The sequence below is a fragment of the Scyliorhinus canicula genome, chromosome 11 (genome assembly GCF_902713615.1).
Source record: "Scyliorhinus canicula chromosome 11, sScyCan1.1, whole genome shotgun sequence".
Taxonomy (NCBI): Eukaryota; Metazoa; Chordata; class Chondrichthyes; order Carcharhiniformes; family Scyliorhinidae; genus Scyliorhinus; species Scyliorhinus canicula.
In genome coordinates, this window is record NC_052156.1 from 125,005,983 (window position 1) to 125,030,444 (window position 24,462).

Below are 24,462 nucleotides of genomic sequence, written 5' to 3' on the forward strand. Positions count from 1 at the left end.
ATAACCCTACAACCCCAATTAATCTTGACAGAACCTGCAACTCATCTTATCTTTGAGAAGATAAAGTTGCTGACAGTCTGCAATGAATGTAAGGACATACAAATAAGGCTCTTCAGAGGAGATACTGTTTATCTCCTCTGTAGACTGCTTATCTATCTCTGTAGACTGGGAAGAACGTTGGCTGTGAAGCAGACACGAAGCAGCGAATCAACCTTCTGAGATTTCTTGGAGGCGGGGGGGGGGGGGGGGGGGGGGGGGGGGGTAAAATCCAGGAGTCAGAAGTGGTTTAAATTCTTTTAACATTTTCTGGGTAACTATCACTGTGAGACAGATGGAACCACCCAAAGTTTGCAATTTAAATCGTACTGACGGAACTTCCCAGGAAATCTTTACCCAGGGACTTCCAATAGTGCAGGGTTGGGCAGAGGCCGGGGGGGGGGGGGGGGGGGGGTATGGCAGAATGTTCCCCAGGGCATCTTTGATACCCCTGAGCCTGGAAGGTACCAGCCATTAACTCTGTTGCTCTCCCCACAGGTTCCTCAAAGACTTCCTAAATATATCCAGCAATTTCTAATTTTTACTTCATATTTCCAGCAGCTGCAATATTCTGCTTCTGTGTCAGTTCAGAAAAAATATATAGACTTCATATTGTGGTTATTGTTCTTCTAAAGAAAATATTAGTGCAAAGAAACGGCAACAGTATTTATCCTTATTCCTTTCAATAACTTCTTGGCCAAAGCATGTCATTAATAGGACGGGATTCTCCGGCCGTGTCCAACCGGCGACCGGAGAATCCCGCCCGACGTCAATGGAGTTGTCCATTGCATGCGACTCGCCCGTGGCAATCTTGCAGCGGGTAGAGCAGGAGAATTTAGACCATTATTTTGGCAAATATAATAATGAACATTGATTCCAATCGGCTCAATAACCAAATTCAATCAGGCTTCAGAGCAGAATATTTCAGTATTAACAGCTCTCACATAATTTATTCACTATCTATCATCAGAATTTGATTGCAGTTTAATTGCTGGCCAAGTCTTTTATGACCCACATAGCTAATTTTGCACAGTTGAATATGAACTGCTGTTCAAGAAACTGAAGTTGCTTAATGCTTGAGCTCAAGAAAATGTCCTCGTTTAAATATCAGAAAAAGATAACAATCCGTACAGATAAAGATGGCACACTGCTAAATGCTGAACATGCTGGACAGAACATGTCTATTCAAAGTCTTTGAGTAAGAAGGGAGTGGGGTCAACAGCCATATGTGAAGTTGTCTAATTGCATTCTTTCTTTCAGCACTTTGTCAACCCACTACTACACATTGGCCCATATTTTGTGTTAAGGATACTTGTGAGGCTAATAGCGCTCACTGTTATCACGGAGTAAATCAGACAGCGACTTCCGGCACCGAGCAGTTAAGCGTGGTAATCAGACGTTTCTCCCCAACTTCCCGTGCTCCTTATTTGCTGCACTGGTGGCTTTCCGTGAGACTCAGTATTGAAATGCATGAAGGGTGTGAAGTCACTGTACTTATCCATTAGTTAGTGTCTAAACATGCCAGAAAATGTTAGGGCTTATGCACTGAGGTGCAAACAAAATTTTAATTCATCAATAAATCTTGATTACAGCCAAACAGCCACTCTAGTGCTGAGAATTTAAATTTATTAGTGGGGAGTCACATTCCTTCAGATTTTGATTGTTGACTATTTTAAAAGCCCACATTGTTTTTACTTTTTCTTTGTTTAATCTCTCTCATACTTTCTCTCTTCACGTCATTTTCTGCAAATTAAATATTCTAATTCATACTTCCTGATTTAAAGTTTGCCTGCCTCAGTAGCGATTCTTCAGTCTAATTGGCTGAAGACACATGCTCCTTGTTAAAACATGCTACAGGCTCCCTGTTGGGGGCATCAGGCAGCCAATACGCCAGAGCCCAGTTAGCCTCAACAGAAACCCAGCCAGTTCCTCACCCTCTCTTAAAACTTCATTTCATGAAAATGCCCCATCACAGGCTGCCCCACATCTCTGAAGATTGATACTCACCAGTCATGTTAGTTTTTAATTCACAATCTGCAAAGATCATCATCACAGTTTATTCATTGCATGAAAATTGTGTGGAAATTGACAACTCGAGTGTCACTGCGCACATGGAGCTTTGACTGCACATCCAGTGATAGGTAGCAGTCGTGCATTACAACTGTCCTTGTCATGCACAAAACTTTATGCAAAAGACCACATCAATTGTCTTGAAATTTAATAACCGCAACCGCATAAAATATGACCTTTAATACTAAAAATCTGGTGATTAGGTTAAACAAAACATATTGGGTGTCATTCAAGGTACCCAAGATCCAAACCGCCTAGGAATGAATATTAGGGGACGCATGTGGCGCAGTGGTTACCACTAGGACTGCGGTGCTGAGAATCCGGTTTCGAACCCCGCCCCTGGGTCACTGTCCATGTGGAGTTTGCACATCCTCCCCTTTTCTGCGGTGGTTTCACCCCCCCCCCCCCCCCACAACCCAAAGATGTACAGGTTAGGTGGATTGGCCACGCTAAATTGCCCCTTAATTGGAAAAAAAAATAATTGCGTACTCTAAAAAATGTTTTTAAAGGAATGAATAGTTGATATTTGTTGCATTATTCAACTTATATATTCTTGACTTCACCAGAATGCTTACATGCAACGATGACAATTGACATTTAGGTTCTTTATTCCTCGATAATTGATCTTTTACTAAGTTCTGACATGATTATGAAGTAGCTTGATGATAGGTACTCATCTCGGAACTTAAAAAGATAAATAGCATCTTGCTTGCTGCTCACAGAAAACCCATAAATTTGCACATGCCAAGTGACAACCTGAAAATGTTAATTCAATGAGATGTTTGCCAGTTCAATCATCATAGTTGACAACCACAATATGGGCAGAAGATCATGGATGAGAAAAGGTCACTGAACTTATCAAAACTCACTTTTATCCAGCATTTAGCTTTATTTTTGAACCGATCTGATGAAGATTATAGATCATGGATACAACATATACCCTGACAATTATAGCAGCATAATTGTACTAAAACTGAGGTCTACATTATTGATTTGATTTCACTGGTGAATATTAATCTACCATAAGTCCATCAGCATCACTTCACTAGATGTATTCAACATTCTTCTTATTTGTTGCTGATAACCACCACTTCAGCCTATGTTCGATCAACTCATAATTGAGAACATAGTACGCTGGTGTGGGAGTCTACAGATCACATTGCGTTATTGTTATTAATTTGGCTACTTTATAGCAGTCTCATTAGTATTTGAATCACCATATGCATCCACCTGAAGTATGATGGCTGCACACATTTCACACTGTGATCCTGATTTGTTGCATAATATTTTATTGGTTGGTTTACTTCATTGCTCCTCTTCAATTTCTTATATACTTTTCAGGACAGTAACATTCTGATTTGGATGAGGGTGCAGGAACTAGCATGGTAAGCTTTGAAGATGGCAAAATAGGCAGCAAGGCAAATAATGAGGAGCAATACAAGCATATTCACAAGGTTTACGGAACTGGATAAATTTGTGACAGATTTAACTAAAATGGATACACGTGGAATAACAGTTGGGGAACATGCAAACAAGAGAGGAAGTATGTGTTAAATGAAACAATAGAACAATGTGCTCGTCAGGAAAGTGATCTGAAGTTAGTGCGCATAAGAGGTGGGATTCTCTGATCCCCCACCGGGTCGGAGAATCCCCGGGGGGGGGGGGGGGGCAGCGTGAATCCCGCCCCACCACTCCGACGCCGGCTGCCGTATTCTCCAGCGCCGGTTTTCGGACGGGGGCAGGGATCCCGCCACGCCAGTCGGGGGTCGTTGGCAGCGGCCCCCCCCCGACAATTCTCCGGACCCAGATAGACGGAGAGGCTGCCCATTTTTGGCCAGTCCCACCACCATGGATTGGACATGGTCCTACACGGCAGGACCTGGCAGGTAAGTTGGCTGCTGCGATCCTCGGGGGGCCGTGTGGGCATCCGACCCCGGGGTGAGGGTCCCCATGGTGGCCTGGCTCGTGATCAGGGCCCACCAATCTGCGGGCAGGCCTGTGCCGTGGGGGCACTTCTTCCTTCCGCGCTGGCCCCTGTAGCCATGGCCGGCGCGGAGAAGACACCCCCGTGTGCATGCGGCAGAATACGCCGGCCAGTCTGCGCATGCGCGGAACCACGCTGACAGTTCTGTGCATGCGCTAACTTGCGTAGTCCTTCGGCGCTGGCTGGCGCGGCATCAACCACTCCGGCGCCGACCTAGCCCCTGGAAGCGTGGAGAATTCCGCTACTTCCGGTCGGCTTGACGCCTGAGTGGCTTGCGCCGTTTTTGATGCTGCCGTCGGGCCATCGCGCCAATCGCGGAGAATCCCCCCCGGGTTTTCCAATCCCACTTGTGGTGGGAATCGTCACGGGTGGGACAGAAAATTTGAGGGGCCAGCCAAAGGTCCAATGACTGCGGGTGGGAATTTCCTGTCCCATGGTGGGCGGGAACAGAATATCCTGGCCCAAAGAACTCCAAACATAATAGTGGTAATAATACATCAAAGGAATAAATAAGGTACTGGTTTGCAAGTAATAACTGACATTGATGAAACATACTGAACCGAATTGCATTCATTTACAATTCTTCAACATACAAAGAAATTTAAAGAATAAAAATGAAATGTCTTCCCTAAACGTGTCCTATCATTCCAAGATCTCTTCCTGTGAATGGTAGGATGCAGCTTGCCTTCGGCTTTCAAGATATTCAGTCTGAACCAATGGCCTTGTGCCATATAATAGGTAATGAATATGTGAGGTATATTATCATGTCCCATCAGCAATAGTGAATAAGCTATTGTATTCTCAACTTAGTTTTAATTCTTTGCCATAGGATGATGCTAATAATGGATGCAGTCAATGGTCATAACAAACCCAAATTAAGGGAAAACTAATTTGGGTTAAAATTAACCTCCAGTGGGGACACAAAACTGGTGGCAAACACATTCAAAAGTTTTCTCTTTGACTATGCTTATATCCCAATTTGGTACTCTTCTCGATGCACTTTTTTCACTGTACCTCTTTCCTTTTTAATGCAAAGCTCTCTCAGATTGTTATTACCTGAAGCACCATGAAAATGCAAGTTACTGTTGGTGTGTTCACATGAAGTAAGCCTTTTTTCTGCCCAGCATCCAGCTGTGTTTCCTGACATTCTAGACAGCAGCAGAGGTAGTTTTTAAATAATTTATATTTGTATTGGTGGGTATCAAAATAAGGCATAACTTTAAATAAGTTTAATTTTGTGTTTCTGTATTTGAAAAGGTTAATAACTTCATGGTAATGAAGAGTTACGGTGTGAAAGCGAACAAGATTAAAACAAAACAGGCTGTTGCTTAGCAACCATGGGCCACACTGGGACAGAAAGAACTTTTCAGTTAGTTGTAAGCTAGTGCCAAGGGAAGCTAGACCCAAGGCAGAGAGCGTCAGAGAGCAGATTTCCCAAAACAACAAAAGAAAATTGCAGAAAGCAGTGAGTGTGGACAAAATAATGATTCACAAAACAGTTAAGTCAAGGAAACAAATAGAAAGTTGGAAATCTACAGAAGTTGTTTCAGAGTGTAGGTACCTGACCACATTCCGCCTACTGGTTTACATGGACTGTGTACTTACTGAAAAAATTAGAGAATAAGATACATTTTGTAATTTGTGTTATCCTTTCAAATCTGTATATATCTATAAAATTATAGCTGGAGTACACTATGTGTAGTGTCACATAGTTAATATTTTCTTGTTTATTCAATGTTTTATTCTATTATCAGGGTATTTGTAAAATGCAGAAAAAGGCTCTGAATTAAATAGGCAACTGCAGGAGCCAGATATAAAGTTGCCTAGATGAAAAGCGATGATCAAAAGTTTGGGACACTTCATTACAGCCTGTGAGCTGTGATGTTCTGTTGGCATAGCTGGGTAGTTAAAAGATTGGATGGAAGCTTCGGTGTATGTGGCAATCCAGGCAAAGGAATACAGAAAGGAGGTCGAAATCCTGGAGGTGGTTTCTTGGTGAAGGCAGAGAGAACGCATGCTTTGGAGAAGATTTCAAGGTGTGTCCTTCTGTGAAAGTCAGAGTTCCAGAGAAATCCACAGAAGTAGTTTCAGAGTGTAGGTATCTGACCACATTCCGCCTATTGGTTTACATGGACTGTGTACTTACTGAAAAGATTAGAGAATAAGATACATTTTGTAATTTGTGTTATCCTTTCAAATCTGTATATATCTATAAAATTATAGCTGGAGTAAAGGAGTAGTGTTACATAGTTAATATTTTTTTGTTTATTCAATGTTTTATTCTATTATATAAAGTTAATTGGCAGTCCTGTAACTCTGTTCAGCTACATTTCTAAACAAAAAGTTAAAGTTAAGGTCTATCAAACCAGGTTCCACCCTGGGATCTGACATGTCCATTGGTAACATCTGCTGGGATCATAACAAGATTCTGAATAATTTGTTACTTTGTTTGAAATGTGTCAGTTCATATGAATGTCCTTGGGCCCAAAACAGAAATCTGAAAAGAAAGTTTAAACTGCTAATTACTGTCAAAATTCAGCTATAAATTAGTGAACTGCTCCAATCTGAGATTGGGAATGTGACATCAGGAACAAAGAACTCTATTTTTTGTTCTAAATGAATATTATTAAATACTATCCGAACTGTGAGGTAATAACCTGCAGGAAAAACTGACCAGACTGGGGTTCTTTTGTCACGAAGATAGCCTACTTAAGGGATGACTGAATTGCGGAGTTTAACATCATGAAGGGGCTTGGTAGATAGACTGATGGAAATTGTTTCCCCTGGTGGGGGAGTCCAATACGAAGGGTTATAAATATAAGGCAATCATTGAGGCGGCATGGTGGCACAGTGGTTAGTACTGCTGCCTCACAGCGCCAGGGTCCTGGGTTCAATTTCAACCTTGGGTATCTGTGTGGATTTTGCCCGTTCTCCCCGTGTCCGAGTGAGTTTCCTCCGGGTGCTCCAGTTTCTTCCCAGAGTCCAAAGATGTGCAGGTTAGGTGGATTGGCCAAGTTAGAGTCCCCTTAGTGTCCAGGGATGTGCGCGTTAAGTGGGGTTACAGGGATAGGGTGGGAGCTTGGATAGGGTGCAGACTCAATGGTCCGAATGGCGTCCTTCTGCACTGTAGGGATTGTATGATTAATAAATATGAAACAGCATTCAGGAGGAACCTTTTTACCCAGGGAGTGTTTAGAATGTGGAACTTGCTACCAGATGGGTTGTTTGAGGAGAGCAGGGTTGATGCATTTTAAGGTGAAGCTGGGAATGTATACAAGGGAGAATGAAATCAAAGGTTATGCTGAGGGGGCAAAATCAAATATTGTGGGAGGAGGCTCATGTGGAACAATAATGCTGGTCTACACCAGTTGGGTCAAATAACCTGCTTCTATATGAAACTCTACTTGATATTGTGCAGGTCATGGGACTTCACAGGCTGTAAGACAAAGAGGCAACACAGCATGGGCAGCATTTGACGTTTTTTTATCCCAAGTGAATGCCAAATTCAGATAGTTTGCGCCCAGAAGCTATTAAGGCTAGGCTCAGCTTTTATCATGCATGGAGGATAGCAAGAAGAATGTACTTTCTTTATTCCACTCTTTATTTTGTTGCTGCTGGCATGCACTCGCATGGCCAAGAGCGAGCTCAAACATAATTAATGACAGCAGCCAAATTCAAATGCTCATCAGCGGGCGATGATTCAAACTCTTGCTTTCAAAATGGGAGTCCCGCACAGCGACTAAAGCCATGAAAGCCACTCTGATTTTATAATGTGATTAGAGTGACAGGCAATCCTGGTAAACCAATCTGTCTTTATACAAATAACCTTCACTGCCAAATTAAACTGAAAGGGGGGGGGGGGGGGGATTTACTTTCTGAAACATAACTATATCAGTATTTTCCAGATAATTAAAATGTTATTCTTCCTGTTGGGCAGCTGGTAAGATTAGAAATTAAATATTTTGTCATGATAGGACATTAGGATATGTATTGAAATTGAAAGATTTTATTAATGAGTTAATTATTAAGGCCTCTGAATTTAAATGCAAGTTAGACTGGTAGCTATTTTTTCCTTATCTAAAAAAAAACCCTAGACGTATTCCAGTTATCACTATCGAGGCCGAGAGAATAATGCAAAGGTAATATGGATTAGCTTCAGTAAGCATTTAAAACTGTACATAACTTGTTCTGAATTCATTTTTATCTTTGAAATAATCTTCCAAGCGTTAAAAATCATCTTGCAAGTAGTGTCTCTGTTGCTAATGGTAACTCCTCCCGTACAAATAAATATGACACAAAAGCTGGGGAGGAAAAGCTGGAAGGAGGAAGGATGTCTCCAACTTCCCCTAACACTCTATTTGTAAATTAAGGAAACACAGACATATGCATTGAAAATATCAATAATTTCCTCTTTCATCAGCCAGACAGACGAAACTCTCACAATGGCTTTAAAAATACAGTTGCTAATGCATACTTCCTTTAGTGTTCTTTTTAATATGTGCATTTTACATCAATATACAGCAGGGTATCATTAGCTCCTGCTGATTACTCATCTCCTGAATACGTATTAGAGTCTCTTATGTATTCACCGCAGTGTGACTGTGTGGGAGTGATGTTCTTGACATTACTAATGAATCTTTTGCTTGGCAAGTACTTGATGAAAAGGCTAAACGTATTTTAACACCCTAACTGTTCTTACGCATCATAAATGAAAGAATAGGTATTGGACGACCAATTCATTCACCTTAAATTCTGTGCATTCATTTGACAGTACCTCGCCTCTACCAAAATATGTGTCTCTGTTGCCTTGTCATCTCCACCAATCTGATATAAATCTGGATTGTTGATTGCGAGGTAAAATTGGAAAAATATATAAAGACAGGATTTAAATAAATTGAAATGATTTGAGCAGGTTAATCTTTCAATTTTTTTATGCATAACCTCCACTACTGCATTTAAAGAGTTAAAAAAGATTGCCCTGTATTTTGTTTGCATTTTTATAGACACAATTATCTCTACGTCACCTGGAGGTAGCTCAGCTTCACAGTGTGTGTTCATTATCATAACACTTCATCACTACAAACCAGTATCCTTATATGCCCAAATATGGTGCTTCCTTCCTCACTGCTCTTGAGCTTGGTGATCTGTTTCTAACTTTGAACACTAAGGAATTAGAAGACAAAAGGATATCATGACGTCTGCAGCTCAGCAGTGAGACTGGTCAAAATGCCTATACTGTCTAATAAAACACCACTCATAGTCAATTATATCTTTATAAAACAACTAATAATAAATGGGAACAGTAAAAATGATTGTATTTTATGCCAATGATAATTTGAAGAAAATAATTAATGTGAAGAGGAATCCAAAATAAAATTGCTTGCCATTTCTCTTTTTTTTTAACATATACAAAAACAAGTATCTTTGGGCAAGATAAGACTGTGGAGGAGGTGGCCGAGGACAGGGGTAATGGATATGGAGACTTACGTAGAAACTACAGGCCGAGGTGTAGCATTTGAATTGGAAGAGCGCCCAAAAGGGCACTTGGTTCGCACCCCGTCAGATTGGGCAACATTTAAACAGAACAGGTTCAGAGCTGCAAAACCATCCCCAGTTTGCACAGGAGAGCTGATGAATATTGATGACTCTCCAAAGGATGAGACTAATCTTGGAAACGTTACTGCAGCAAGTTGAAAATTCATTCTAAATTAAACTATTCAAGCCAGCTATTCACCTGCCCAATTTCTGGCTACAGGGGGAGTGATTCACAGAATGCCCACGCCTGTTCAGATTGAGGTGGGCATGGCAACATTGCTTTACGTACTTCGCCTGCATAGTTCCAGTGCCATTACCTTGGTCTCCAGCGCTAGTCTCTCCTCATTGCTGCTGGTCAGCTCAACACACGGCATTATTTTCTGATCATGCAGTCCAAACAGCCTTCTTTTCCCCAATAGCAGGATGCCTCTTAAAGGGGGAAAAAGGTGCTGCAATGGAAACTCTTGTATCTTTTGGGCAGGCAGAAGAATCCAGACTGACGAATGTGACACTGAATGCATTGTTTGTACAGGTGGGCAGGAAGGTAGACTGGGAGGGTGAGGGAGCAGGACATCCCAATGATTACTCTCAGAAGACAGCAGGTGGTGAGGACAGACAACTCCTAGAGTCTGGGGATCGGAGGACCTGGTAGCAGTGTTTCAAGAAATCTAATGACCTCACGCAGCTGGTCCTACCCACTACAAAAGCAGCCTCTCGCACTGCCCAATGTGCCATACTGCCAACACTTACCCAACAACAGTTTCTGGCACTCCAGACTCAGCCAATCTTCCAGATACTCCACCTCATCCACAAGCATCTACCAATGCTGCCAGCGTCACATCCCCCTCTTGTTACTTTCACTTACTTCCAGATTTTCAGCTATGGCAGGACAATCATCCAAAAACAGTGCTGCAGAATTATTGATAGTCTGCCTATTCTCTTAAAGGACAAGGTGATGCATATTGGAAGGAAATAGAGCAGAAAAGGGGTGGTGGGGGAGAGACAAGGATGACTGAGCTCTACTTAGAAATGGCCCAGCATCATGGAGTGGATGCAATGGAGGCCCACAGCATCTAGCATCGCAGAACATTAAAGATGACAGTACTTTCTAGTCTTAAGCTCCTTCTTAACTCCCAGATCACCTCCATCCTGGCATCCGCCAATATGAGCACACTGCAAATGGTGTTACTTGCTTCCCACCCCTTTCCTTTCCCTTAGAAACATAGAAATCTCTCACTTTAGAGTTCCATAAATTTCATAGAATGGACAGTGCAGAAGGAGGTCACTCGGCCCATTGAGTCTGCACCAGCCACTGGAAAGAGCACCCTACTTAAGCCACACCTGCACCTTATCCCCATAACCCAGTAATTCTACCTAACCAGCTTGGACACTAAGGGCAATTTAACATGGCCAATCCAACGATCCTGCATGTCTTTGGACTGTGGGAGGAAACCGGAGCACCCGAAGGAAACCCACGCAGACACGGGGAGAACGTGCAGACTCCGCACAGACAGTGTCCCAAGCCGGGAATCGAACTTGGGACCCTGGAGCTGTGAAGCAAAGTGCTAACCACTGTGTTACCGTGCCGCCAGTTCCTGCTTTCTGATATGCAGGAACTGCTGCCTGCACAACAAAAGAAGCCCAAACAGTGCTGCAGAACCCACACGATCTGACATTCGCTGTTGCCAGCTCAGACAATGGCAGCGTGCTTCCCTGGGAGGCTGGCATAGAGTTGGGTTGAGCGCATGATGAATCATTGGACATGACTAGGCTGCAAGCAAGCCGCGGCTAAAGGATGGGTCATTTGCCAGCTCACCAGGGAACAAGGTGGCAGAGAAATACTGCTGAGGAGGACTCCTGTGAGGAGCTCAATGGGGCAGGATGCCGGAGAGCACTAAATGGACATGCACAGCAAGACTCTGGCTTGCCAGACAGACACTTCCCACTGTCAAGAAATATAGAGGAGTTTGGCTCTAACATTGCACAGGACATGGCATGGAGCTTGCCATCTCTGTAGTCTCTGCTCCATCTCCCTCCCATCCAGCAGACCCAGAGTCACTGCCACTGTTGCCCCCATACCCATTGCGGCATTGGTGTGAACAGATTATCAAACTCCTCTGCCATCTGCGTGAGGGTGTGACAACACTCTCTGGCAAAAACACCAGAACACTTCCAAATACACACTACTTGCAGGCACTTCACAATAGAGAAACATGAATACATTTTACTTACCCATTCTTGGGACACCTGGCCCTTTCAGAAGTGCCGCAGGGCCCACCTCTTGCTGTTTCATGCTTCTTCTTTTAAACATGGACAATGTAGGCGTTACCAAGACCTGCATCGTCCTGCTTTGCTCAATTGGCATCAAATCAGCTGGTTGGGCTGTGTGATGTCAAGCAGTGCTTTTCCACATGTTTGGACACATGCCGTGGACACAGTTGTTTACACCATACCAAAGACAGATGCCACACGTGCCGCAGAAGTAGCGGCTTGAGTCGCTGCCTGCCCTCGGGGAATCGCGGCAAGGCTGCAACTTCATGAATGAATTTTGCAATCTTCCCGGTTTGAACTCAGAATATCCTCATCCAGTCTGTTACTTTCAAACAACAAAACAGTTCTTTAATTGGAATAACTATCTATTTGATGGACGCATTTTCCTGCAGTAAAGTATTGCACAGAAAGTAAAAAATATCAACCTGTGTTAAAATTGGGAAGCCAAGTGGTCGGCAGCCATTACAGGGAGCGAATGCTTCCCATAGTCTTGCTGGTCCACAACTTTTCTCTCCTTCTTCCTCGTCTGTCTGTGGCGTGTTTATTGGAGGAGACGGGCGGTCTCGCTGCAGAGGAGAAAAAAGTTACTTAGAATGAATATGAAAAGTAAATTATTTTATTATTCAGAGAAACATAGTTTATATACCAACAACAGGGGATGGTGAGAGAGCAAGAGCAGCAATCCATCAAAGTCAATTAGAAGCAAAACATTATCAGATTTTTTGTTAAATCATTTATGGAAGCAGAACAATTTTCTCTTGGAGCATTTTAACCAATCGAACAAAAATGTTACAATGTCAAATCTAAGCAAATTACAATTATTGGTCACCAAATCTATATACAAATTAAAGGGTGAAGGGTTCAGTTCCTTACCTTCGCAAGACATAAAATATGCATTTTAACTTTGTGGATCGAATTGCTATCCCAATACATTGATGTTACACTTGAATTTCAGCAACACTGCATCTCTTGTAAATAAGTTAATAAACACAAGCTAGGAAAGCACAGTAGCAACAAGAAAACTAACAGCTTTGTACTAGCATTGTCCCATCAGATCAGGCTCTTCAATTTTGCAATGCACATTGAGTGGTAACCAATATACATCAGTCTACATCTGCAATGGTTATAGTCATAGAGTCATTGAGGTCTAGAGCACAGAAAAGGCCCTACGGCCCATCACATCTGCACAGGCTGTTTCCTGATGTTGAGATATATGGTATGGCAATGAGGTATGTGAAGGGATATGAAAACATCTGTCAATTTTAAAGTATGTCACCATTTTTGGCCAGCTGCCACACATCTTTTATTTTTAAATTTAGAATACCCAATTAATTTTTTCCAATTAAGGGGCAATTTAGCATGGCCAATCCACCTTCCATGCACATCTTTGGGTTGTGGGGGCGAAACCCACGAAAACACAGGGAGAATGTGCAAACTCCACATGGACAGTGACCCAGAGCCGGATAGAACCTGGGAGCTCGGCACCGTGAGGCAGCAGGGCTAACCCACTGCGCTACTGTGCTGCCCCCGCTGCCACATATCTGTCACAGAACTTCCTGCTCAAACTGCCACCTTCCCTGTCCTGACTCTACCACCCAATTATCCTCCCCCTCCTCACTCTACACCCTACTATCTTCCCCTCCTGACTCTACCACCCCACTATCCTCCCCCTCCTCACTCTACACCCTACTATCTTCCCCTCCTGACTCTACCACCCCAATATCTTCCACGTCTTGACTCTAGCATCCTGCTCCCCTGCGCCTCCTGACTCTACCATTCTGCTATCCTCCCCCTCCTGACTCTACCACCCCACTATCCTCCCCCTCCTCACTCTACACCCTACTATCTTCCCCTCCTGACTCTACCACCCCAATATCTTCCACGTCTTGACTCTAGCATCCTGCTCCCCTGCGCCTCCTGACTCTACCATTCTGCTATCCTCCCCCTCCTGACGCTACCTCTCTGCTAACCTCTCCTCCTGACTCTACCACCTCGCTTTCCTCTCCCCCCGACTCTCCACCTCACTATCCTCCTCTCCTGACTCTACCACACTGCTAACCTCCTCTCTTAACTCTACCACCCCACTGTCCTCCCCTTCCTGACTCTCCACCCCGCTATCCTCCCTTTCCTGACTCGACCACCCCACTATCCTCCCCCTCCTGACTCTACTACCCTGCTATCCTCCCCCTCCTGACTCTACCACTCTGCTAGCCTCCCTCTCCTGACTCTACCACTCTGCTATCTTCCCCCTCCTGACTCTACTCCCCCGCTATCCTCCCCCCTCCAACTCTCCAGCCTGCTATCTCCCCTCCTGACTCTACCACCCCGCTATCCTCCCCTCCTGACTCTACCACCCCACTATCGTCCCCCGCCTGACTCTCCAGCCTGTTATCCTGCCCCTCCTGACTCTACCAGCCCGCTATCGTGCCCCTCCTGACTCTACCACCCTGCTATCCTCCCCCTCCTGACTCTATCACCCCGCTATCCTCCCCCTCCTGACTCTACCACTCTGCTAGCCTCCCTCTCCTGACTCTACTACTCTGCTATCTTTCCCCTCCTGACTCTACTCCCCCGCTATCCTACCCCCTCCAACTCTCCAGCCTGCTATCTCCCCTCCTGACTCTACCACTCTGCTATCTTACCCCTCCTGACTCTACTCCTCCGCTATCCTCCCCCCTCCAACTCTCCAGCCTGCTATCCCCCCTCCTGACTCTAGCACTCTGCTAGCCTCCCCACTCCTGTTTCTCCATCCTGCTATCCTTCTCTCCTGACTCTACCACTCTACTACCCCCTCCTGACTCTACCACCCTACTACCCCCCTCCTGACTCTACCACCCTACTACCCCCCTCCTGACTCTACCACCCCCTTATCCCCCTCCTGAATCCACGACCCCACTATCCCCCTCCTGATTCTACCACCCCGCTACCCCTCCTGACTCTACCACCCCTATACCCCCTCCTGACTCTACCACCCCGCTACCCCCTTCTGCCTCTACCACCCTGCTACCCCCCTCCTGACTCTACCACCCCGCTATCCCCCCTTCTGACTCTACCACCCCCTTATCCCCCCCTCCTGACTCTACCACCCTGCTACCCCCTCCTGACTCTACCACCCTGCTACTCCCTCCTGACTCTACCACCCTGCTACTCCCTCCTGACAGTACCACCCTGCCACCCCTCCTGACTCTACCACCATGCTACCCCCTCCTGACTCTACCACCCTGCTACCCCCCCCTCCTGACTCTACCACCCCGCTACCCCCTCCTGACTCTACCACCCCGCTACCCCTCTCCTGACTCTACCACCCTGCTACCCCCCTCCTGACTCTACCACCTCGCTATACCCCCTCCTGACTCTACCACCCCGCTACCCCCTCCTGACTCTACCACCCTGCTACCCCCTCCTGACTCTACCACCCTGCTACCCCCCTCCTGACTCTACCACCCCGCTATACCCCCTCCTGACTCTACCACCCCTATACCCCCTCCTGACTCTACCACCCTGCTACCCCCCTCCTGACTCTACCACCCCGCTATCCCCTCCTGACTCTACCACCCTGCTATCCTGCCCCTCCTGGCTCTACCAACTTCAACTCAGCTGAACGAGCTATCCTTCCAATCGTTTCTCCATCGAGTGCTTATACTGAAATGCATCTATGCTAATCACTCCAAGGGTTTTACATCACTTCATCCCTTGAGAAAATAAATGTCCCCTAAATTCCTGACTGGGTTGGTTAATAGCATATCTTATTTTTCTGACCACGGGCTTTGGAATCCTCTGAAAGATCAAGTATTTTGTTCGGGTAGGACAGTCAAAGTGCTGGGATGTCAACTGTGGGGACATCCTTCAACACTAAAGGAGTGACCTACTGCACCATACAGAGAGACTTGTGCTGCTTCCTCACTCATCACCCAGCTTCAGCCATAGAGCTTTCAAGGGAGTTTCAAAACTTCGTCTCCACTCGGCACCCAAGCACTTTTCACCTTTTCCCAACTAACTGTTCAGCCAATAGAAAATTCCACTTCCTTGGACATTTACATGAAAATTTAACTTGAAGTATTGCATGAGTTTTCCAATTCTGATGTCTTCTGGAGTGGGAAAGAATGCGGTCATAATCCTCTGCTGGATATATTTACCCCACCGCCTTTAGCTAACAATTTCCACAGACAGCGTCCATCAATAGTTGGATTGCAAAATAATATTTTTCATGAGAAAACTTTGAGAGCCATTATAGGAATTGAACGCCAACTTTTATGATTGGGTCTCTCTCAATGCAAATCAATCCACAAACACAATGTGGAGAATTTAAATGTGCTAGTTCTGGGAGCTGAAATCTAAACCATTTACTTATTTTGCAACTCTACGTCTTTACCTTTATTCTTTCTTTCTGACTCACAAATCAGATTTATATTTCAGTGGAAACTTTTAGCCCTCCCAGAACATGTGGGGAAAATGTTTGGTTCTGAATTTATGTAGGTAATTATAATGTGATAGTGCCTGAAGTAGAGTGATGACCATGATTCAGATAATGTCAAAGAAACATGAACAAGTATAAATTTCCCTGATAATAGCTAACTCCACAACATCGGGCGGAGGTGGAAAACGGAATTACATGTTATGTACAGCGTTACAAATACAACGTTTATAAGATCGTTATGTTTTGGGATTGTCTCTTTAATGTAAGGCAAAATGGAGGAATGAATAGTGGTCATGTGGCCTGCACTGAATTCTGCCTGGCAACAAGTCTAGATTATTTGGTTGCTACGGAGACAAGAGAGGCCTATGTCAAGAGACTTGGTGTGGAGGTGTAAGAACTCCACACCTGTGAACAATGGCAAGCAACCATGCTGACTGGGAGTGGGCTGTTAGATATGTATTTCCGTCATCGAGGTGGGGTAGTGCGGGTCAGGAAATTTGCTGGTACAGCACGTCCACAATGGCATGCTGGGATGCGGTGGCGGTGATCATGTGCATGGCTGCAATCAGGCCACCCTATCTGGGAAAGAGTCGAAGCCAGCCACAGGAGTTTCCAGGTGCCAAGGTGGACTGTTTAACAGTACCGCCCTGATGCTGTGGGACTTCATCTCAGTTAAAATAAAAACAGAAAGGTCCTCCAGCACTCTCCACTTACTATTGATGGACGCTGTCTGTGGAAATTGTTAGCTAAAGGCGGTGGGGTAAATATATCCAGCAGACCATTATGACCGCATTCTTTCCCACTCCAGAAGACATCAGAATTGGAAAACTCATGCAATACTTCAAGTTAAATTTTCATGTAAATGTCCAAGGAAGTAGAATTTTCTTTTGGCTGAACAGTTAGTTGGGAAAAGGTGAAAAGTGCTTGGGTGCCGAGTGGAGACGAAGTTTTGAAACTCCCTTGAAAGCTCTATGGCTGAAGCTGGGTGATGAGTGAGGAAGCAGCACAAGTCTCTCTGTATGGTGCAGTAGGGACTTCTGTGGGACTTCATCTCAGTTAAAATAAAAACAGAAAGGTCCTCCAGCACTCTCCACTTACACCCCTCATCTCCCACACACTCACAATGCCCCACATCCATGAAACCTCTTATGCCCCTTCTGCCAAGCTATGTCCCACCCACCCTCTTGGCCTCTCATGCTCCCTAGGCCAAGCAATGAGCCTCCACTTACCACACCCACATGGTCTGTCATACCAGCTGTATCAGGCTATGGCACTTACATGTCCACTGACCAACTATACACTGTATAGAACCAATTAACCCTAGAGTGACAATAGAATGTGTAAAAAAAGGGTTTTGAAAAGTCATTCATGCATTACTTTCCACTATATTTCAAAGAAGTGTTTTCACTACAGCTCAATCATGTGTTAGTCATCTAGGCCCATTAAAGTATAGTAGCAGTAACAGAAACTACAGGTGCTTGAAACCTCTTAACATTGTGCAAGTAAATGTTGTGCAATTGACAGCAGAGATCAGAGAACCAGAGCTGTAAATCAAGCAGCATGTTCAGGTGCTAAGGTGTTTCATCAGAGTAATGATGTCTGGACTCTCATCCAAACATAATTATGCATTCTTGGCTGAGAGTGAACCAGCAAACACCCTTAAAAGTCACTCCTGAAAATCTCACAGTTTGGGAATGGGCTCAGGAATCCCAGAATCAGGTCCTGGCTGCCATTTTTAAAGGGCTCCCGAATAAACCCCGCTTGCCAAAAATCTAGGCCTCAGTGTCCAAGTCTCACAGGGAAATGTTAGGAATGTCAGATTTTGTACTTTTAAACTGTCTATTTAATAGCAAGATAGAATGGAGTTGGGTTGTAGAGGATAATTAATTAGCATTTATACTGATCGAAGGCTCCTGTGATTGACATTGCATGGACATAGGTTTTGAGAGGTGAAGTGTAAAGTTACCATAGTCCCAGATTGATGAGGAGGAGCCGTTTCTATCAGGGGGCTGAGGATAGTTGTGAGCGATGTTCAAGGCCTGCACACACAATTTCCATTCCTCTTTTAAGTTGGTGAGTTTCTGCAGGTCTTTTTTTGATACCGTGTTGGCGATTCTAAATATTGAACTAGAATCCTGCCCTGGTGGTTATTTTTTGGGGGTTTTGGATGTGCCAGAACTGCAGGTGGGTGCAGGAGCAGATGTCCTGGCCTTCGCCTCATTGGTGGCACAGAGGTGGGTTCTGTTGGGCTGGAGTTTGGCAACACCACTGAGTGCTTTGGCGTTGCTAGGGTATTTAATGGAGATTTTCCACCTCAAGAAGGTCAGCTACACCATGAGGGGTCAATTGAAGGGTTCTATCAGAGTTGGCAGCCATTTATATCGTATTTCAGAGAATTGGAAAGACGGGTTCCTAGTTTTTTCTTTGCCTTTTTCTGGGTTTTTTTGGTAGGTTGTAGGGAGGATCTGTATGGGGGGTTGGTGATTTATTAAAGGTAATTGTTTGTATGTTTTGTAATTTTGTATAAAATGTTAAAAATGTAATAAAAACATTTTCAAAAATAATTAATATTACAAATGTACTTTCCACTTAGAGAGGCGATCATGTAACTGCGGGATGTGACAGATAATAAGATGATTGACATCACTATCTACATCATGCATCATAGGTCAACATTTATGTCGCCCTGCTCATTTTTTCCACTCATTTCAGTTCTTAAGGCAGCGGGGCTCTCACTTTTGGCTCACGGCAGTTTGCAAATTTTGAGTGTTGTTTTAAATTTACATTCAAACAATTTTATATATTTTATATCCTTGATTATAATGTGAAGGAAAGTAACATTCCAATATCTGGGGTAGTCAGAAACCGAATTCAATGATTACTAAATGACGTAACTTGGTCAACATTTTTATTAACAACAATATTCTTTAAGAGTTCTTTAAGAGTTCTGTAGTTTATTTATGGATAGGTGACAGCACAGACAGGACCTCCTACTGTGCTGTAAAACCCTATGACTATCTTGTTAAGTAATGGGTTGAGAGACATTCCAATTAGTTGCCTCATTTATGTTAAGTATCCAATAATTGACAGTGATATGTAAAGAGGCTTCAGGTGGCCTTTGTGTCAGGTGATGTGAAGATAGAGTTTTGTGCAGAGTCTGTTAAAGTGAAATAAAGGTGTTTGTGAAAAGGAGAAGAACCTTTGACTCTTTATACAACAGCAGCTAAACGTCTAACATCTCTGATACATATTTGCTTATGTTTAAAATAATTTCAAAATATGCACAACTTCAGTTCTTTCACAACTGAAAATATACTCAGTAAGAGGTTAATACAAAATATTCAACTTAAAATCAAATGAGCATTCTTGGGGGCAGCACGGTGGCGCAGTGGGTTAGCCCTGTAGCTTCACAGCGTCGAGGTCCCAGGTTCTATCCCGGCTCTGGGTCACTGTCCGTGTGGAGTTTGCACATGCTCCCCATGTTTGCGTGGGTTTCGCACCCACAACCCAAAAAAGATGTGCATGCTAGGTGGATTGGCGCCGCTAAATTGCCCCTTAATTGGAAAAAATGAATTGGGTACTCTAAATTTATTTTTTTTAAATAGGCATTCTTGGCACAGAATACACTGAGAACACTTACTGGGGTGTATTTTACTTCTGGTTTAAATACAATGTTAGTGCACAATATTGACATACAGGAACAAGCATTCTACCTATTCAGGAATAGGTCAAAATAATGGTTGTTTGGTCTTCAACGTTTAAATCTGTTGCTATCTTTTTCACTTCCTAGACAATCTTGCAACAGATTCTATAATCTCTTGCTTGGGACTAAACCTGGAGCGTGTACTTGGGTCATACCCGTCAACAGGTTTCTCCCTTGCCTCATTTACCATCTACAAAATACAGGGCAACAAGAACCACTTTTACTAAACGCATGCAAATGGTCATTGGATAGGCATATGGACGATAAGGGAATAGTGTAGAGGGACTTTAGAAGGGTTTCACAGGACGGTGCAACATCGTGGGCCGAAAGGCCTGTACTGCGCTGTAATGTTCTATGTTCTATGTTCTACAGCACTACCTCTAATGCCCCAGAGATGCCTGAAAAACATCTTATGTCATAGAATCATAGAATTTACAGTGCAGAAGGAGACTATTCGGCCCATTAAGTCTGCACCAGCCCTTGGAAAGAGCACCCTATGTAAGCCCACACCTCCACCCTATCCCCGTAACCCAGTAACCCTACTTGACCTTTTTTGGACACTTAGGGCAATTTAGCATGGCCAATCCACCTAACCTGCACATCTGCGGACTGTGGGAGGAAACCGGAGCACCCGGAGAAAACCCAAGAAGACAGTGAGTCTAGAACCAGGGAACACAATCTCAGATTGAGCGGCAGGCCATTTGACACCAAGACAAGGAGGAATTTCTTCATTCAGAGGAGGTGAATCTTTGGAATTCTCCACCCTAGAAGGTTGTGGAAGCTCAATCATTGAGCATGTTCAAATTAGAAATTGATAGATTTCTGGATACGAGTGACATCAAGGGATATGGAGGCAGCCCAGAGAAATGGTGTTGAAGTAAATTATCAGCCATGATCTAATTGAATATCAGAGCAGACTCGACAGGTGAATGGCCATCTCATGTTCCTTTGCATTATGAACGGCTGAGGTAAGATGAAGTCGCCTCAGTCCCAGATGGCCATAGGCTGCTTTCCCCCTTGAGGGGGAGAGCTGACTGGTGGTGATTTAACCGAGAATCACCACACCTCAGGTGAGGGGCAAGGTTGAGAAGGCGGGGCTTTCGTGAATAACCTCAACCAGTCCGGGAATTGAACCCGCACTGCTGGCCTCGCTCTGCATCACGAACCAGCTGTCTAGCCAACTGAGCTAAACCAAAACTGACACAATGGCGAGCGGTGTAACACGTGAACCACAGACAGAATATTTTTGTGAGGTCACACCGTTATCACATTGCAGACTGATTTAGTGGGGCACACTCTCCACTTTGGCTACAATTGGGAAATTGCCCCAAAGTGCACTGGTTAGAGGTTGCAGTTCAAGCATCCGATAAAACTAGTTATCATAATCAAACATTGGGCGAGATTCTCCATTGCGAGTCCATTTCGCTACCACTGCCATCGAGGATGGAGAATTTGGTGCTCAGCCAAATCTCCATTCACTGCAACGGGACCAGAGAATCACACTGACATGGAGGAACGGAGAATCAAAGCCTAAATCTTCCACGAGGTAGCACACCTGACAGAATAGTACATAGAAACATTGAAACTAGGAGCAGGAATAGGCCATGGAGCCCTTCGAGCCTGCTCTGCCACTCAATATGATCATGGCTGTTCCTCGATCTCAATGCCATATTGCCGCTTTCTCCCCATCCTCCGTGATGCCGTTAAAATCTAAAAGAATTATCATCTCTTTCTTGAATACATTGTGACTGGACATCCACAGCTTGCTACGGCAGAGAATTCCACAGGTTCACTGTGCTTTGAGTGAAGAAATTCTGCCTCATCTCAGGTCTAAATGGTCTACCCCGTATCCTGAGACTGTGTCTCCTGGTTCCAGATTCCCTAACCAGGGAAAACAGACTCCCTGCATCTGGTCTGTCCAGCATTGTTAGAATTTTATACATTCCAATCAGATCTCCTCTCAACCTTCTAAGCTCTCGTGAATACAGGCCCAATCGAACTCATGTTTCCTCATAGGGCAGTCCTGGCCACTCTAGTATCAGCCCAGTGAATGTCCTTTCTTAAGAAGGGAGACCAAAACTGCACGCAATACTCCAGGTGTGGTCTCACCAAGACCCTCTATAGCTGCCACTTCTGAATCATCCCCACTTCTGAATTCAATTCTTCTTGCAACGAAGGTCAATGTACCATTCGCCTTCCTAAATGCCGGCTGCGCCTGCCTCTCCACTTTCATTGACTGGTGTACAAGGACACCGAGATCCCTTTGAAGATCCACACTTGCCAATATATCACCATTTAAATAATACTGTTCCTTTCTGTTTTTCACACTGAATTGTATAACTTCACATTGAACTACATTGTACTACACCTGCCTTATGGTTTCCCACTTACTTAACTTGTCTAAATCACCTTGGAGCCTCCTTGCATCTTCCACACAACTCAAAATTTCACCCAGTTTTGTATCATCAGGAAACATGGAAACATTACATTCGGTTCCCTCGTTCAGATCAATTACATATATTGTGAACATCTGAGGCCTAAGCACTGATCCCTGCGATACCCCACTAGTCATTGCCTGTCACTCAGAAAAAGACTAATTTATTCCCACTCTCGGTTTCCGATCTGACAACCAATTCTCCATCCATGCCAGTAGATTATCCCATGCCATGTGCTTTAATTTTTCCCATTAACATCTTGTGAGGAACATTATCAAAAGCGTTCTGAAAGTCGAAATATATCACATCCACTGGTTGTCCCTTACCTATTCTACTAGTTATATCCTCAGAAAATAAGTAGACTTATTGAGCATGATTTGTCTTTCATGAACCCATGCTGGCTTTGTCCAATACAAATGTTCTGTTATCACATCTTTTATAACAGACTATAGTACCTTCTCCACTACTGAAATCAGGATAACTGATCTATAATTCTCCCTTTTTTCGCTCACTCTCTTTTTAAATAAAGGGGCTACATTTGCCAATCTCCAATCGGTAGGAACTGCTCCAGGGTCTATAGAATTTTAGAACATGACCACCAATGCACCCATTATCCCCAGGGACACTTCTTATAATACCAGGCCCTGGTGATCTATTAGTCTTTGACCCCATTAATTTCCCCAGCACCATTTTCAGAGGAATACAGATTTCCTCTGTATTCCTCACTAGACCATTCTGGGAGGTAGAACCAAAGTGTGTGTTCAATTTTTCTGCCATTTTTTTGTTCCCCATTATAATTTCCTCGGCTTCTGACAGTAAAGGACCAACATTTGTCTTTACTTACCTTTAGAGAAGGTTTTACGGTCAGTTTCTATGTTCTTTGCAATTTTATTTTCATATTCTATTTTCCCCCTCCTGATCAAATCTTTTGTCCTCTTTCGCTGAATTCAAAATTGCTCCCAATCCTCAGGCTTGCTGCTTTTTCTGGCAATTTTATATATAATAGAATGGAATTTATTTATTTTTCTTTCCATTACGTAGAATTGATTGGTGTATTTAAGAGCAGTAACCTGGTACAGTTTTATTAGTACAGCTGGAAATGGGTTTCAACACCAAAAGCCACCATTTTGAATAAAAGTGTTCAGTTCCCCACCTGTGAATGACCTGATTTAGAAAGTATAATGAACCATTCGATAGGTTAAATGGTAAACACCAGTCAATTTCTCAGGAAATTACATTTTGTTCGATTAAAAAAACCATTGAAGCTGCCGGTGCCGAAGAAATGAAGAAAGTGCACTTTAAAGAGGCATCTTTCAATCTTTCAATCTGAAAGATTATCTTTCAATTTTGAGGTGTGGTTAGTCTTGTAGGCGGGGCCTGATTTGGGTCAACTGAATTTTGAACCCGCATAGCTGCTCACAGAGAATGTGAATTCAAGTGGTTTGGGGCAGAGCGGACAATTAAAATGCCTCATGCGGTATTTCAGCCGATTCTGCCCTGATTGTCCTTATATCATTATTGGAAACAAATAGAGACTCTACTATAGTTCGTGTGGAGAAAATAATTTCATGCTACAAAGCAAATATCCTTTATCTGCAAACTTTCGGGCCGACTAGCCTTCAGTTATCAAGAATTTACGGTTTTCAGGTCTAATGTAAATACAGTAGGCCACGGCCTACATACTTTACAATAGCCTAAGCCTAAACTGGCTACAGTCTACAAATGCTAGATTGTTTCTCCCTTTGCCCACTCTCACACACCCTACTTCTTTCTCCATTTGCCCACTCTCACACACCCTACTTGTTTCTCCCTTTGCCCACTCTCACACACCCTACTTGTCTCTCCATTTGCCCACTCACACACATCCTACTTGTTTCTCCATTTGCCCACTCACACACATCCTACTTCTTACCTGTTAACAGTTATTACATCTGTAAAACAATATTACATTACTTTCTTAACATTCAAATTAACTGCATCAGCATGGCAGCACAGTGTCTAGCACTATGGC

At 43.9% G+C, this 24,462-nt stretch overlaps 1 protein-coding gene across 14 annotated transcripts in view; it reads right to left on the bottom strand.

Annotated features, from left to right (window-relative positions):
- anks1b (ankyrin repeat and sterile alpha motif domain containing 1B) overlaps nt 1-24,462 on the bottom strand; it is a 1,080,298-nt gene that overhangs the window by 399,589 nt on the left and 656,247 nt on the right. For all 14 annotated transcript variants that reach the window (XR_005462295.1, XM_038811308.1, XM_038811309.1 and 11 more), the window contains one exon: nt 12,322-12,462. Coding sequence is in view for 13 of the 14 variants with exons in the window: in XM_038811308.1 (XP_038667236.1) it covers nt 12,322-12,462 (141 nt within the window). In the remaining variant the exon portion in view is untranslated. The remainder of the gene's footprint in view (nt 1-12,321; nt 12,463-24,462) is intronic.